This window comes from Numenius arquata, chromosome 2, assembly GCF_964106895.1.
Source record: "Numenius arquata chromosome 2, bNumArq3.hap1.1, whole genome shotgun sequence".
Taxonomy (NCBI): Eukaryota; Metazoa; Chordata; class Aves; order Charadriiformes; family Scolopacidae; genus Numenius; species Numenius arquata.
In genome coordinates, this window is record NC_133577.1 from 59,075,885 (window position 1) to 59,093,631 (window position 17,747).

General features: G+C 40.2%; 2 protein-coding genes across 3 annotated transcripts in view; one reads left to right on the forward strand and one right to left on the reverse strand.

Annotated features, from left to right (window-relative positions):
- The window catches only part of GYS2 (glycogen synthase 2), a 51,278-nt gene extending 45,609 nt beyond the window's left edge, over positions 1–5,669 (forward strand). For both annotated transcript variants that reach the window (XM_074166023.1, XM_074166032.1), the window contains 4 exons: positions 726–821; positions 2,309–2,472; positions 3,627–3,707; positions 4,767–5,669. In XM_074166023.1, coding sequence (XP_074022124.1) covers positions 726–821; positions 2,309–2,472; positions 3,627–3,707; positions 4,767–4,988 — 563 coding nt within the window. In that variant the 3' untranslated portion in view covers positions 4,989–5,669. The remainder of the gene's footprint in view (positions 1–725; positions 822–2,308; positions 2,473–3,626; positions 3,708–4,766) is intronic.
- A 3,820-nt stretch (positions 5,670–9,489) lies between these two features.
- SPX (spexin hormone) lies at positions 9,490–14,740 on the reverse strand. Its single transcript, XM_074162670.1, is given in 6 exon segments — positions 9,490–9,548; positions 11,819–11,905; positions 12,550–12,612; positions 14,060–14,117; positions 14,239–14,319; positions 14,693–14,740. Coding segments are annotated over 6 exon segments (396 nt in total).
- Between the last annotated feature and the right edge of the window lie 3,007 nt (positions 14,741–17,747).

Below are 17,747 nucleotides of genomic sequence, written 5' to 3' on the forward strand. Positions count from 1 at the left end.
ATTTTCATTGTCGTATTAATGAAGGACATGTACATGGCTTTCAGCATTTCAGAGACAAGAATATTTACCCGCATGTTTAGTTTAGGCCTAAGTTCATATGCAAAAGCTCTTGAAGCCTGAATAAACAGTTATACATACTCACAGCAATGATCCAAGTAACTACAGAAGATACACGCATTTTTTTAATTTTATAAAACTAGCTCCACATCTACTTTGAATGCAGTCCTGAGTTAATGATGGGATTTGTTGGGGGTTTTTCTTGCTATAGGGACCAGTTTACAAACAATGAATATCAAAATACAAAGTTTAACATGCTCCTGCACTTAAGAGATTCAGTTTTGTAAACAGTTGTGAACAACTAATGAACAGATGTGTACAACAAGCTTCAATTTAAAATCCAAACAAACAGTCTAGACCATGTATTGCAGTTCTGTGTTTCAACACTGGACTCCAGAAAGTTTTCAGTTTAGTTGCTGGGAAACACAAAGATGTTTCAAAAATAGTTGCAAAAATAGTGTGAAATTTTTTCTTTAAAATTTCTTTTTCTTTTTTGCTTTTTTCTTTTTCTCCAAATCCACAACAAAGCATAATAGTTTTCACATTTTCAGAGCAGCTCTAGTGTTATGGGACCTTCTGTCTGCCAGTTTCTTTTTCTTTTTTCTCTCAAGGTGAAACCGTTCAAAGCTTATTTCCCTGAAATGCTTTTTGTCTGTCTCTTTCGGCAGCTGAATGTACTGTGATGGGCATTCCCAGTGTAACCACAAACCTTTCTGGATTCGGCTGTTTCATGCAGGAACATGTTGCTGACCCAGCGGCTTATGGTAAAAATTTTAACACCATATCAAAATACCACCTCTAAGTTAGGAGAGCAAGAAGCACAGCAATGATTCTGTTACTCCTCAATTTCGTGCTTTCACTGGTGCAATGGCGTTCATTGAGGGGATATATTCAGAGCTCTGAACATCTCGCTGTGTTAAATGAGCCATTCAAGCGTTCATATTTATCCGAACCCTTCCCAGGTTCTCTCTTGTTTCCTTCATCCTTCCAAACTCAGCATTCCTCATACCTATTCCGGAGTCTACCAGCACTTCGCTTTAATGCTTCTGTTACAGGGTAACCCTTCAAAAGAAGCAGTGAAAATCTGATTCTCTTTGAATAGTCCAAGAAGTATGTGCTGGGACCTCGAGGCCAGTGAAACTTGCCCCCATCAAGCAAAGAGAAATTATCACGTACACTAAAAAGTAAACGTGAAAATAAAAGGAACCTACTTACAAATAAGAGTCTGCTCATAAAGGTTTAGAAATGGTTCATGACTGGAGTGTGGTAAGGAGGGGGGTAGCCATCTCCTGGTGTGTCGAGACAATATTGACAATGTGCCCAAAGTAGGCCTCTTTCTAAGTACCTGGGCTTGTCTGCATCATCAGGCAATGGCGGCTCCACACTAGTACCAACTATACCCTGACCCAGAGGCAGGGGTAGAGCCAGTTGCAAAACAGAGCTACGCCTGCCTGCGTAGACATGTCGTTTGAGAGCCTTCAGAAGGGTCACAGACCGAGAGCACAGGCCACTTGCTCTTCCCTGCCAAAACAGAGATGTGAGCGTTGACGTAACTTACTGTACTTTCCTAGGGGACAGCGGGCACTTCATTTAAGGTAGTCGTGTGTCTGTCTTGTCCATTAAGATAGCTGAGGCCTAGTACACTCTTCTTCACACCACACTGGTGTAAGGAAGGTGGCAAAAATAAAAGTATTGATCTTGACAAACTACGTAGAGGCAAAGTTTACCTCAGCCCTCTCTCTGCCAGAATTGTATATTGACTGATGTATGTGAGTTAGCTATCTCTATGGAAACACTTGTATTTCTAGAGAAAACACAGTCTCTCTCCTACAGGCTGATTCTGACCATCCACACTTCTCAATTCTACTGCATACTAGGAAAGCACTACATTATTTTTTTTAAGCAGTCAGTATTTTAAAAATCATGGGAGGTAAAAATTATATATCCTTATCCAGAAACTCTGGAATCCTATTGGACATACTTAACAACAAAGCCTCTGAGTTTTGAATAATTTACTGAATTTCAGCCTGAAACATGAAGAAAATTAAAAGAAAAATACCTATTTCTCTGCGGCTTTCCATTCCATCAGAATAGTAACAGATGTTCCAGTCATAGCTACCTTTTAACATTAAAAAGAACATATAACACATGTAATGTATGTAAGGCTATGTGACAGAAGGTAGAATGGAAATGTAAGAGGTCAGATCTCATTTTCAGTTGCGCTCACCTTCACCTTTTTTGTGTCCTTCAGGCATCTACATAGTTGACAGGAGGTTCCGCTCACCTGATGAATCATGCAACCAGCTGACTCAGTTCCTGTACGGATTTTGTCAGCAGTCCCGTCGCCAGAGGATCATCCAAAGAAACCGAACTGAGAGGCTCTCAGATCTGTTGGACTGGAGATACCTAGGCAGGGTGTGTGAAATTATGTCATAGAGGTGTTAAAAATTCCAGACACATCGGTCTAGGTAGCAGTCTTCAACATCATGCTACAATGCAAGGAAACATCCCTGTTCTGAAAAGCACCTCTCAAAGGTGCTGAAGGCAAAGCTTGCCTTTACACTTCTGTGTAATGCTTCCATTCACCACTCCTAAGGAGAGACATGACTTAACTGAATAGGTTAGAGAGGAAGCCAGTCACACTGAGGTCTTTGTAATCCTCATGCAAAAGACAATGTAAAAAGCTTGTGTCTCTGACTGGCAACCCTACACTAAGTGGAATTTGTGCTCCAAAGTCATCTGGGCTCTTTCAAAAATGCTACCTGTTCTTCCTAAAATGTTTCTGGGCCTTGTGGCTCCTCTAAACTCCTAAACTGTCCCTGTGGCTTAAAGGCAAAATAGTGTTTTTAATTTGACATAGGAAACACTGCACTACCACCTGCAGTGTTATTCTTAAGTCCACAGGAGCAAAGAAGTGGAAGCACATCCATCAGTTTTGTAACTATTTTGGACCTTGTCCTGACCTGATACCTGTGTGAGGACTTCTCTGTTTATATAGTTCCCAGCACAGCATAAGACCCTGACACCACAAACTTTTTTCAGTGCATGTGATGGAGACTTGTGAATATAGTGGATCCATAAATACTTTTGCCAAATTTTTAAATACCAGCTCTCAGTAAACTTTTAAATGTTACTTCTTTGTAACTGTTACACATGCTTCCTATGCAAGGATGAGTCCAAAGTTTATGTGTATACCCATGCATAATTAAAGGTGTAAATTTTGCTGGTTAAAAAAGAGCCAGTTCTATCTTGAGGAACAAAGAATACCTGTCACTCAAGAAGAACTACACTGACTGAAACAAGCACAGGGTTCCATCTTGATACATCTTAGTCTTACAGAAACCCTATTCAGCTTCTGTTCCAGACTACTTTAGTGCGAAAGGCTCACTATTTCACAGCAATGTGTTCATTACAAGCAGTGGTATCAATTGGATTCTCCTTAACCGAAAACATTTTTAGCCTTTGTTCAGCATCATATTTTAGATGATACTCATTTTATATTAATTTTTTCCTGCTTAAATCTACCCATGACTTCCTTGACTTGTAAAGGCTTCTCTTTTATGTTGCAGTATTACATGCATGCCAGACACTTGGCTCTCAGCAGAACATTCCCAGATAAATTTGAGATGGAACCAAGTGCTCCACCAAAGGTAAAGTCTGCTTTTGGAGATGAGTTCATCTGCATTTTAGCTACTTTACAAAGAGAGAGAGAAAGAATGTGTGCGTGTGACAGAAAGAGAGAGAAGAAAGTTAGCAAGTTTTGTTTTAACTGAAGGGGAGTAGGAGCTCATAGTTAAAAGCTCAACAAGACCCAAACTTCAGTCAGGAGTTTTAATGGTATTAGATGCAAACACTTGGGGTACCAGGTGCAATACAGGGACTGTTCCTCAGGTGATTTAGAGTGACCTGGATGGAACTATGCAACTTTAGACCAGTTGAGGAACCGGCCCTTGAAATTCCTATTAGAAGAGTGGCAGCTTCTTATTTTTCTTCTCATAAATGCTATGGAGATGGTCTGCACAAACTAAATAGAAGGGAAGCTGGAAAAGGATGTTCAAGGGAAAGCGAGGCAAAGTATTGCCTTCATCTGTACATGGTATGTGAGGAGGAGGCTGCGGCTGGAACTACAAGGAGTCAGCTTAAAGGACACCTTCAAACAGTTCTTACATAATGCATATTAGCACTAATTTGAGAAAGGAGTCTGCTCTGATCCAGTGTAAGAACCATGTTATTTGCAACCTCCAAAGAGCAACTCATTTTTTTAAATAAGAAGAAGGGAGGCTCAGGCCAAAATTCCTTGGTTGGTTCTGATTTTGCAGATATTGACATTATAATGAGAAAACTGTTTTAAAACTTCTGATTGAAATCTGGATTTCAATGAGCATATTCTAACTGCAGAGTACAGAAGGATTTCATGTTGTGTTGATGGTTTTAAGGCTCAATAAAGGTAGTCATATTTTGCAAAAAGCAGTGCTGGAAGCAGAGCATATTTTTTATGGCACAGACTAAAGATTACTGCCATACAAACGTGTACTTAATGGCTGAGAAGGACTGCGGGGATCTGGTTTCAAGGGAGTTTAATTTCAGAGTGCAGAGAAGGTGCAACCCACCATTGATTTCCTTTGAAGTGTTGATAGCCTTAAATTGCTGTATACAACCAATTGAGGAACACTGTGATAATATATACAACTTGCTTCTCTCTTTGCCAGACGGAAGGTTTCAGGTATCCCAGGCCTTCATCAGTGCCACCGTCACCTTCTGTCTCTCAGCATTCCAGCCCTCACCATAGTGAAGGCGAAGATGAAGATGAGGATGAAAGATATGATGAGGATGAGGAAGCCGAAAGGGATAGGCAAAACATCAAGTCTCCCTTTTCCCTTGGAGTATTGCCACAAGGAAAAAAGAAGCAGCATGGAGAATACAGGAACTGAATTTGTTGCTCTCACCCTGGCAGGGTCTCTCCATCCATTCAACAGTTTCTCCTGTAGGCTTGGCAAGCTTTGTATTAAGGACAGTGTGATATAATTAGGGGAATCTTAAATGTCACTTGAGCTACACTGTTGGAAAGCCTAATATTATTTCACCCTTTCACAATTTCTCTGTGCCCTTTGAGGTAGAAGAGCTTTCTCAAGTTTAATAAACCTAGAGAATGCGAGAATCCCCTCAGGAGCTTATACAAACTGCAGATCATACCTGTATCTACATAATCACCTATGTTAATCATAGTCTGTGCTGATAACTCCATTATGGGTGTCCCAAATGTATTCCTGCTTCATTTATGTTCCCCCTTTTCCCCTCCAAAACTAACATGAACTTTAAGACAGAGCTCAACAACTTTAGAGAAAAAAAGTGTTACACTGGGGAAACCTTGGCAGGGTTAAAAAAGATACACTGAAAAGAAAATGGTCTTTCCTTTTCCTTATGCTGTTTATTATAAGCTTACATCATGTAAAACATTTTTTTACAGCACACAGTCTTGATCCAGTGGTAAAACATACTTCCTGTGGAACAATATAAAGTCTTATGCAGTGGGCATTTGAATTTGAGACAAATGAAGTCATCTTTCTGAAGTCATTTAGACCCACAATAAACAGCAGACCGTTTATTTTCTGATTCCTCTGGTATGTGTCTTTTATTGTTTTCATCTTGTGTTAGATTCTAAGTTTGTTAACAAACTAGTTTGAGAGGAAATTAATGTGACTTGGCTACAGAGAATTACATTTCCTTAATTTCCTTAATCCTTTAAGGTAACGCCTTCTCCTGCAGACAAACCAACATGTCACAGAGCAATGTGACAACATTTAAAGATGGGTAACTCCAATTCTTTGAATTGCCCCATTAATCCATGGTCTATTTCACTTCTAGAAAAGACCTAGTCATATCAAATAACGCTAAAAGAATTCCAAGAACACATCTGCCCCACAGACATAATTTCAAAAAGCACCTGAAACTTAGAAGTGCTTGGGGAATAATTAAGCCTCACAATGAGAACTAGACGTTTCATTTGCCTTACAGAAAGCTTTCAAAAGTATTTCAATTCCTAGAGATGCAGAGAGGGTCTGAACGTGCTCTTCAGAAGTAGATGTTGAAATGAAGACATTAGGAAGGAGGTTCACCTTTTATTTTAGAAGTTTGTGCATCAAGAATTTCTCATGCTGTTCAAGAAAAGACATTTCCAGGAACTGATTCAGCCTGTTCTTCAGCAGGTAGGACAATGTAACCTTTGGAGGTATTTACCTTCACTGACAATCTCAGAGGGAGCCTAGATGTACAACTTTGATTAGACACCTGCCTTTCAAACAGTTAACCAACATTTGATGACGTCGTTCTCACTGTAGGCCATCTAGAATAGAAGAAGTTAGGTGCCTATTTGTATTTTTGGCCACCTAAAATCAGTTTTAAAATTGGACTTTCATTCTTAAGCTGATTTGGATACCAGAAAGAATTCTCAGAAGACAGGTTCAGGCTTTTATGGCAAAAAAACTTACTTGGATTTAAAAGGAGTCACTATTTTTTAGCCATTTTAAAAGTAAGTAAAACAATGGGTAGTTACTGTTCATATGTGGTGAAAGCAAACATCATATATTTTCTTTCATACAGTTTACTAAGGGGAGAACACCTGCATTTTTGAGTTGAGAAATGTATATTCTTCCCCAAAGTGCTTTTAATCAAAGTTCCCTTGCAGAGTTAAAGAATGTAATGGCTGAGAGTCCAACACAATAACCTTTAAAGGTCATATTGATTGAAAGTAAAAGATCTCTTAAAAAAAAAATAAATTCAAGAAATCTGACATTATTGCTTGTATTTCAATGCACTGTTGCACTGAAGAAAAGCATTTCACCCCAAATTCCCTGTCATCAAAATTGCATTAACAACATCTGAGAGTGATCCAGCACTTCCTTTGTTGCCTAAAAATGTTCTAGTAGCCACGGGCTGATGAGCATCTGTTAATCATCATTCCAGACCCAGCTTCATTGCAGTGCTGAAAGATGTGGTCACTACACACATATTGTAAATATTGCTAAATGATGGAGGCACAGCACAGACAATATGGAAGGTGGAAAGGTCTTGCTAGGGTTGCATTAAGGCAACTACACTTGTTTTTTCTGGGCAAGTCCTAGAGGAGAAAAATAAGCAACATGTACGATCCAGGGTGCGGGTTCTCTGATATGTGTTTATGGTGCTTGGGTTCCCTAGGAAGAGCAGAGAGCTGGCATGACATCTTGCACAAATCCAGCTGCATTTGTTTCAGCACGCTCACACGCTTTGAGCACCTGCCTGGTGACAGAAAGTGCACAGCTTCTGAGATCCGACTAATGTGAGTATTATGCCCATTCTTCTCAGAAATGGTCCTGCGGGGGTCAAAATGACCTCTGCCTCATGCCCCTAGGCTTATTTTAGTTCTGCCTTGAACGCTAGGACTAGCCGTCAGTAGGAAGGCAATTTAACTACAGCACAACACTTCTGCCTTTTTAATTTGCAGTGTTAGAGGGAATGGCTTTTCATTCAGTCAAGGCAGCAGATTGTCTAACTGAAATGCCACCCATTTCTAACAGTTGCTGACATCTGACAAGCTTGGTGGCAGCTATCTGTTACATAAGCAAATATCTGCCAGATGATTGAAAATATTAGGGTTTCACAAAGAGCTCCCCAACAAGGAGAATGTTTATTCTATTTCACGATATTTGTGAACAATTGTTTAAGCTAATAAGCTTAGATCAGGAATACATACAGAAATCGGTCATGTGGGAATGTGATTAGTACAGTTTTTGAATACCTGGGACATTTAGAGGCATATGAATTTCATGATACTACCAAACCAAAGGATGTATAAGCCTTCTACTTTTTGTCTGAGCACTGACTGATCATACTGTAAAATATGCTGAAAAATAACTTAGATGCACCTCAGATATTCAGAGTATGCTTGAAACAAAGAGCAATTAAATTAATGAAAAGATTCTGGTGGATACCATTGGTCTTTAGATGAAGTTCATCATGAACACATTCTGTCATAGTTCCTCCATGAAATGATAGAGATTATAAACCATTACTGAAAATGCCTATAGTCCCATGATAGAAATTAGTTCCTCTGTTCCTTCAGCTGCATTTCTTTGTGTCAAGGAGAAGCAACATAATAGTTAGTGTCAGATAACAAAATTAATTAACAGTGTCATGAGAAAGATCAGAGGAGAGCAGCATTAAAAGATGAAGAACACAACTAGGGTTAAATGTTAAAAAAATAAAACATAGTTGCTTGGACACAGGAATCACGTGGCTACTTTTTAATTACATGAGAACTACAGAGGACTTTCCAGTAAGATCACAAAACTACATAAATAATGTTAAATATATCCTTATCAGCATGGGATGATAATTAATCCATTTATGTAAAATTCCAGCTTTTCAACTCAAAAACCAGAACGACAAAGAAGTACAATAATGATGTAATTAATATTCTGCATGCCTGATGTCATGGATGAGACGAGTTTTGTACCTAGTACACCAACATTAGCTCTAGCAGCGCTGCAGCTCCTGACAACAGTAGTGACTGTGGGCCATAGTCATTAGTGAGGCCCTGATCCTGTAAGACCTCTCCCCATACTATCTTCATGGGGTGGGACTTGCTCAGTAGGATTGCTCAGAGTATAAATTTCCACCTGTGTGTAACTGGGGCAGCACCGAGGTCTAAGTAAGTGCTGGTGCTGACAAATCATAGAATGGTTTGGGTTGGAAGGGACCTTAAAGATCATCGAGTTCCAACCCCCCTGCCATGGGCAGGGACACCTCCCACCAGACCAGGTTGCTCAAAGCCCCATCCAGCCTGGCCTTGAACACTTCCAGGGCTGAGGCATCCACAACTTCCCTGGGCAACCTGTTCCAGTGCCTCACCACCCTCACAGAGAAAAATTCCTTCCTGATATCTAATCTAAATCTACCCTCTTATAGTTTGAAGCCAATATCTGTAAAAAAAAAAAAGTCACCTGCTTTGCATCAAAGATAGCTGGATTGGTTGAATATCTCACTGACTTTATTGACCATCAGCAACTTACAAGGGCAGCAGTGAAGTGGTGAAGGCATCTACCTTTATCAGAAATAAAAGGTCTTCATTATCCAGCTGGGTGGAAGGTGGTAAAAGGTTTGCCAAATAGTATTTAAAAATTGTCTTTAATGAAGTAGTTGTCCAACAACTTTTCGGGGAAGACGGTACAGTGTATTTTAAATTTTGGGTGGGACGTACAAAATGGTCTAAACAAGGCAGGAATTTTACAAATAACTTCCTCATCTGAACCAATAACTTTTAACCAGTTTGCATTCAAAATGTTGCACTGAGTATATATGGGAAACTAAGTGAGGATGGATGAAATACTCTGTTTACACAAATCATGGATTCAGGGTATATACAATACAAACGTTAAAGAAATTTGAAATATTTCACCAATTTGATAGATTATCTGTCAAGTAGACAGGGTGATCACTGTTTTCTTCTTCAACTGTAAGACAAGACATTATGGGGAAAAATAAGCTGTAGTTAAAGGCATTTCAATCAGCCAAAGTTTTCATGAGATAGGTGTGCCTCAGGCACGGGACTGATGTAATGTGACCGCTTAGCTAAGAGATGCAGGCACCCGTAGAAATAATCAAATCTTCTCTCTTTTTTAATGTAGGAATTTTTCTGTTTGCTGAAGAGCAAGGATAAAAACCATGTCCAGAGGGATATCTTAGTACAAGGCACAAATTTTTCATACAGAAGAAAATAATGTGTTTGTTCTTTATTTGCACATTTCTCTCAGTTAAGAGGATTCTAAAATTGCCTGAAAGGGGTCTTCTGAAATTGTAGGGCTTACCCAGGTTTGGGTTATTGTGGTGTTATTCCCTACCACAGCGATGGCAATGTTATTCCACGTAGTATTTTTCAAATAAGCTGCCAGTTACTCTCTCAGATACGTCACCACGTTTCTTAGGGGGCCGTTCCTGTCCTCTCTCTCCTCTATGACAGCAACAGCAGGCAGGAAAATACCACTAAAACTTATGAATCGTGAACTTGGGAGGATCTTCTCTTTTTGTTAGCACACAAATGACACCTTCGCTCATTTATCTTTAGAACTTCTCATATATTTTGTCCAAAGCACTATGTTTATTTTTAGTTTAATTTTTTAATTAAAGTAATTAAATTCAATTTTAATTTTTAATTCTGCCTTTCTCTCTCAGTCAAAATGCCACTGAATTTTGTTGGTAAGCAGGGCTCTGCCAGGGCAGGGAAGAGAGAGCTGAGCACAGAGCCCAGCGCTACGTGACATTCCGTGGGAGGTTTTAGGAAGTGGAGAAGACAGGAGTGATCCCAGCATATCTCCACATACACCAGGTAAATTCTGTCAGGTGTTTCTCACACGCTCTTTTCATTTCAGGAAAGCTGCATACTCTAGATAACTAAGGAGAGGTGATGTCACAGCAATGGCAAGACAGTTATTTATGACTGTCTGTTGATGATGTCAAAGGCAATTGGGCAGTAACAGGCCTGTCTTACCTCTCATCTATGTGAACTTTACTAAGGTTTTACTTCACATTTCCTAATTCAAGCAAAGCACTTTTCCTTCCTGTCATGATGATGGAAATTAGGAGTTTGAATAAGGAACTCGCAACCAGGACAATCAGAAGCAAAGGCAGCTTCCAGCCACCTTCTCTTCCTCCCTGTCCTGAACCGAGGAGGGGAAGAGTGTAACTTAGACAAACTCCTGGGCTCGTACGCGCTATGACAGCCCCCCAGCACCCAGGGGCCAGAGCACAGCACAGACTCTCCACAGCACTGTAGGATGTACCCTCCTTTTAAACAACCTCCCTGCCCCTCCAGCTCCATTTCCAAAAAATAGTCTATCTACTTGCAGAGGTGAGAGGTAGAAAGACAGAGGACAGGGATAGCGTGGACTTAGGGTCTCAGCCTGGTGAGCTGTAGGTATGCGTCAGGCGATAAGGGGTTCAGGATAACGGCTTTGCAGGAAAGCTGGTCTAGGGAGGAAAGGTGGACTATAGCAGGATGAGGGAGCTGGGAAACATACGATAGGGGTCCGCATCTAAGGGGGTGCAATGCGCGTAAAGGAGATGAGGAAACACAAGTTATCTGCGCCTGACTCAGTAGCCAGGTTTTGCTGTTGTGCAAAGGAGACGTGGGTTCCGAGGTTCTGAAGTGAGAAGTGGAAGCACGTAGCAGGTAGTGAGGAAGCAGGTGGTAAGGAGACAGAGACGGGAGGGTTAGACAATATATCTGGGAGGCTGGGAATACATGAATTAATTACGGGATTTTTTAGGATATTTCAGGGCTCTGCCTCTAAATGTCATTGGGACCTGTTGTCAGCTATGCCAGCAACAGAGCTCTCGGGAGCCAGATGTCCATCCCACCGCTCCTCTGCTGGGGCTTTTTAGGATTCTTTTAAGCCTTTCCACCAGGGCATAAAAGACAATGGAGGAATGAAAATTTCACAAGCAAACAATGTTCTGCAGAAAAAGGAGCCCTAGCCATTCCCTTTAATATCAACTAATAAAAATCTGAGAAGCAAATTAAAAGCAGAATATACAAAAGTTTACCTATTATCATTTATCTGATTTATGTTCTAATCTGTGTAAATGTACACTCTAATACAATGCACTCTGTGGAATAATACATCTTCTTAAATCAGGTCGTAGATCAATTTACTAAACTGTGAGTAAATGACATACTGATAAACCCCTTTTTAAAAAGTCAGGGTAATACAAAACATGCATTTACCTCCTTCTTGGGCTTTCCGTAAGGAACTAAGGAACAGTGCTGCAGCTTCAGAAAGAGATAAAGGATTTGCGTTTTGGCTGCGTGTTTCTAGAATTATAAAATCAGAGATGCATGGTTTGTTAGTGTTTATGGGCATTTATTTATTTTCTTCTTTGCTTTTTTATCTCTAGACCCAAAGAGAAAAAAAATACTGCTGTCTCCTCCTCTCTATAACATTCTCTGCTCAAAATCAGCCTGATAAATATCCAACACAGAAGAGACTAGCAATGTTTTTACAAAGGGGGCTCTTTTAAAGTCCCTTAGAAGGTAGAAAATACTTTTTCTTTTTTCATATGTTTCTTACTTTGCTACAGCATTGTGTTTCCTCCAGAAACATTGTCTAGCATGGATTAATGTTGTCTACTTTTGTTGCTTGTCAGTTCAGCACAATTAATAAATTGATTTGATTTTTTTTCCAGTGGAAAAAGAATGTCAAAGGTACTGATGATAATCGCACATAACAGCCAGGTCAGTCTGGAACATCACTTAAGTAAATGAAGTCACACAGGCACACAAGAGAGGGAAGTCAGACAGACTTTATCATTTGCTTTTTGAAATGAAGGAACTAACAAAAGGGAGTTTAATCGCTTCCTTGAATATAATTCCAGGAAAGCAAATCCCCTCCAGCTTCCACAGATTTCTTCCATAATCGGAGGAAAGATTGAAACATACACCCGCGCCCATGTACGTACCAAGCTGCATTCTGTCATACAGATCCTTTCGCTGGCTCTCATCTGGGATGAATCGACGTCCCTCTACAAAAGCAGTGGGAAAAAGATGAAAACAACCTCCCAAACCTGTTGTAATTCCTACTTTACAATCCCTAAAGTAGTCTTTTCAAAGTACAAAATTATAGCAATACTTCTACAAACATAAAATGAGAGGCATAAATCCATCCCGGGGTTTTCCCAATCAGCCACAGCCTATCCTGAAGCAGAACACTCCAGACATCCTTTATTCCATAGAACTGGTGTTTCAGCCCTTTTCATTCTTGTATTAACCTGCTGTAAGAACTGTACGTAGGGGGGAATTTACTATTTTTATCTCACGCTTTCCTCGACTGCTGTATGGTCAAGAGTCTTCAATCTCTTTGCTGAATTATAAAGTATTGCCTTTATGAGGAATATTTCTATTTAAAAAATGAAAAAAAAAACCCGCAAAACAATAAAATCACATTTCTTCTTATATATCAATAAGAATGATACACAGGTCAATATAGAAGTAACACAGTGCATTATTCAGTTGGAAGATTTAAACAAATGAAAAAAGGGCCAAATCCTTTGCTTTTATGAATAGAAATAATTTTATTAATGTTACTAGAACTTCATTCAGTTACACTTACAGTTGTTTTGAGCCTATATTTACTATGTGTTTTTATTATCTGTATTGTCTCCCTTTTGCATTTCTTTCTGGATTATGGGCTTCAATATTTATTTTTTTTTAATTTCAAGGAAGCTATTTTACTTGCTCTCTTAATACCTACCCTACCTGATAGCTTTTAATTTTGAAACAACAATTCAGAATAGTTTTTTTTTTTAAAAAAAAAGAGTAGTTGTGTTAAATTTAATGGGTTTGCATCAAAGGACGAAATCTCTCTTTGGCTCTAAATTTTATCTTTATATTTAATGCTTCTTTAACTCTGGACTAACAATAGAAACTCAAAAGGTCATTTATACAACCTTAACACCACAGAATTGATAACACTGACATCGAAGTTCTCCTTAGAAGGGGTTGCTCGTGGTCTTAATAACCAACTCCAGTGCAAGATGCTTGTAATAAGAATGTGTGTTCTCCTATTGCTTGAGAAGATGTTTTAATAAATCCTGAGTGAAAATAAGGAATGAAAACTATAGCCAGTGCATCTTAAACCCCCTTAAGATTATTTCAGATAAGGAAACTGCTTTTCCAATAAGTTTTACAATCAAGCTTCAAACTCTATACATTTTCAGTACTTTGGTTTGCTTTTCTTCTTCCAATGCTTGCTTTCTTCAATTTGATTTTTTTTCAAAATAAGAATAATACTGGCAATGCCACTGTTTCAGAGACAAGAAGAAACAACCATTAACACATCCCTGCGGACCTCAGAACTTCAACCTCCACAGCATCCTCAAGGATTACTGTTCGTGTGGAGCCAAGCAGATTAGGAATAATCCAGTGGCAGAGAAAGTTATCTCCTCGAAGTGGAAAGAGCTTGAGACTTACGTGCACCCTTCAAATAGAACATAGCCTGAGGAGTCCAGTTTCTCCTTTGGAAAGGAGCCTTTATGCCAAAAAGAGAAAAGATACGTGTCAACATTGCATGCCATTACTGACTAGTACAAATACGTGAACAGCTGTGAGATTCACAGATGCTGCACATTCAGCCTGAGCAAGCTGTTTACCTGAGGCGCGCTCCAGGAGAAAGATATAAAGGATGCTGCCAAGAACAGTGCCATTGCAGATGCAGACAGTTTACACAGTCCCTGCGTAAAGAACAAAGAACCATGAGGTCCAGGAAAAGTCTTTCAGGTCTGTAGATACTCTGAACTTCAAATCTAAATGTGAGGGTATTTCCAGTCCCTGCTTTCTCCCTGTCTTGCTGCCAAACCTCCTCTTGCACAGTGGCTATTTTAGCTTCAATACACAGTGATCTGATGGGAGGATGATTGTTAAATCAAACATACTTTATTCTCTTTACTCATGTTCATTATAAAGGATCCGTACTGGTGAGAACTGCCATCGAGGCAAGCAGCCTTTGTACTCCTATTTACAAGGACATTAGATTCTCCAGAAACGAGAATAATGTACAAACTAAAGGGGAAAGATGATATAAAGTATATCTTGATCCTACCAAACCTTGAATGATAGAGTTTATACAACAAGCAAATGTAGGGGACTTTCCATTTCAAACAAACCAACCAACCAACCAAAGAGCGGATCACTACTTCCTCAGGAAAAGAAAGTTTTTAAAATTAGCATCCTAGTTGCATCAACCATGATTTCACACATGTCACAAGAGAGGCTTGTTTGATTCTTGGAGTTTGTTCACTGATGCAGCACATGCAAATGAAAGCATTAAATACGAATCTTCTGCAAACAGGTTGCATCTCTGCTTGTTGGCACAGACGATGTTGTTATTCATGCATTGATAACAGTGCTGGGCAACAGAGAGCATTTAACACTATGATTCACAGTGGTTTATTTCATCCTGGTTTTGAGAGCACATTGTGCTATTAATGATATTTAATGCAGTTTTTTCAAGCACACTGAATATAACTATGTGTATATTCCTCTCAGGTTATTTTTAAGTTAAAATTATGAAGAGGCTCTGCAGTTCCTAAATATCATACTCACATGAAAAAGTATAAATTGCAAAGTAAATGTTTCCCACACACAAAAAGAGTCTCACTCACCTTCATACTTAGTTCAGCAGCAAATCTTCAGTCTCCTTTTCTTGGGATAATGTGTCACAAGACCTCCTACAGGTTTGGGGGTCCTTTTTTAAATCTTCGGAGTGAAGGTACCCTCCCCTTCTGTGGTAGGGCGGAGGAGTCTAAAGGGATCTCTTGTCAGCCCTGTAGATGGAGAAGTAGAAGGTCTGATGACTCCTGAGGGAAGCCTGCAGTCTTGCAGGAAGTCAGAGAAATGATTGAAAGATGGATACACTTGGAGATGCACCCCATTAGCCAGGTGAATACCTTCTGAATACATCAGCATCAACCCTGTGCATTTGCAATACGTCACCTTCTTGCTAGATGATCGATAACCACAGCCACAAGCAGGTATTAATATGGATGATGAGTGTTTACCTAGGATAATTCAACATATAACATATTGCTATCCATTGTGGGAGCTGAAAAAGTTAGTACATTACTCTCCAGTCGTAACATGCCAACATCAAGAAAAAGATGGCTTATGCAGTGTTACTAGCTTGAGGTTATTCCTAGCATACATTTAGAGGATTCTGTTTCTTTCTTGATTCTCTAACGATCTCTTGCATCTAGCTTTCTTACACAAAAATAAAAATACAAAGTTGAATAAATTAAAAAAAGCACCAAAAACCCCACCAATCCCTAACTGTCAGAAACACTTTTCTGTCTCATGGATTGGTTGGAATAAAAGCCCAGATCGTGGGCTTGAACAGGTTAAACAGTGGAGCAGGAAATAGAAAAAAAGGCAGGAAGCGGGGATCGGAGAAGCCATTTCCATAAGCTACTTCTAAGTGATCGTTGGACTCATCGCAGTCATGGATAGCGGGTTTGGTCCTCAGGCAAAGAGCTAATCATACCTGATTCTGTAGCTAGGGTTTTTCTCTCTCCTTCATTTTTTCCTTGGTGAAATGGGAGAGGGAAGAAGAAGGGGAAGCAAAGCAAATAGGGAGCTAGAAATTTGCTGATTAGAAGACTAGAGAATTTAGAGTGGCAGCCTCACAAACAGGACCAGCCTGTGGTTTAGCAAAAATACAGGTCAGCCTGGATGTGTGAGAAACACGTGCTCACGTGTGTGGAGTCTGAGTGAGGAGCGTGCAGAGAGGCACTGCTAAGGCTTGTTAGGAGCTTTTCCCTGACGTGTCTGTGGAGACTGCTCTGAAGCACGCTGTTAGTGAAGGTGCAATCGCTCTCCTGCTTTTAGGGGGATATCATCCTGCTCTCTGCTCGTGCCAGACAGAATTGTTCGTTGAATATACAGAAGTGGCGTTAGCTGCAGTTCGTTCTAGTATACAGATGCAAGAAATGAGAGAGGGACGTTCAGGTTTTGGCTTCACGAAGCTCTTGTGATGGCTGGGAGCTACTCTACCCTTTTAAAAAGGCCATGCCGTGATGCACCCTAGCCAGCAGAAGGGATTCTACTTGCATCTACTTCAAGGTGAAGTTTACATTTTCCCTGCTCTTTTCCTCTTGCTCTGACAGATCAGAGACATTTCTTGATGATGTTTAACCCTTAGCCCTTAAAAGGGGGCCACGTATTGCATCCAGGAGACATTTAAGAAGCAGAGACTTGGGAAAGACAAAGCTATTCACCTGTTTCCTTCCAGAGTGACTTTAGAGCCTTATGCACAGACCACAGGGCCAGAATCAAAATGTACAACTCAGTCTGTGAAAATTAACCGCATCTTTGGTATTACTCAATGTAAAGTATATTCTCTTTCACAATGGTTCTCCTTGTGGTAGAAAAAAACAGAACGTGTTTGGTGCTGAAAATAAGCCCTGGTTCTCCTGCCAACGGAATAAGACAAGTTAACACAAAATAAACATGAAGACAACCAGCTCAGATCCTTCTGTTGGAACTGGGGGGAAAAGGGGAAGAGAATGGAGGTGTGGATAAGGGTGTATGTTGTTACAACACTGTAGAAAGACAGCTTCACCTTTTCTCACCTTTTGACCACTTTGCAAAGTCTGAGCTGCTCTGGGTTGGTGTTGTCACTCTCTCTTCCAAGCCTGGCTGTACTGCTGGAGTCCCACTCGCCTCCTTATAGAGACAGGTTTGTTTGCGGCTGCCTGGAGGGCAGCAGGAAGCTGGACTGGACAAGTTAAAATCTGAACTGGCTTATTGTGGGGCCAGGTGACCATCAGCCCAAGAGCAGATGCAGGGCCTTGGCAGCATCCTCTCAAATTAAATGGTTTTAATGCTGTACCACCAGATGTCTCGATGGCACTAAGGCTTCTAAAAGAGAAGTGTTTAGCTTCAACCAGTAGCAAGGGACAGGCTACCTTGCCCAAACACCATCCGGGGCACTTGAGACATGCACATGGGTCTGCCAGCTGTGACAGAGGGCCTGCAAGAGACCCAAGACTTGTGGAGAAGCAGCTGAAGGGCAGGCAGGATCCCTAGGGCACCTAAAATGTCACTAACTGCTTTTGACTATGAACTGAATCACTCCTACAGAGTGGAGGGAAACAGGACTTCAAGG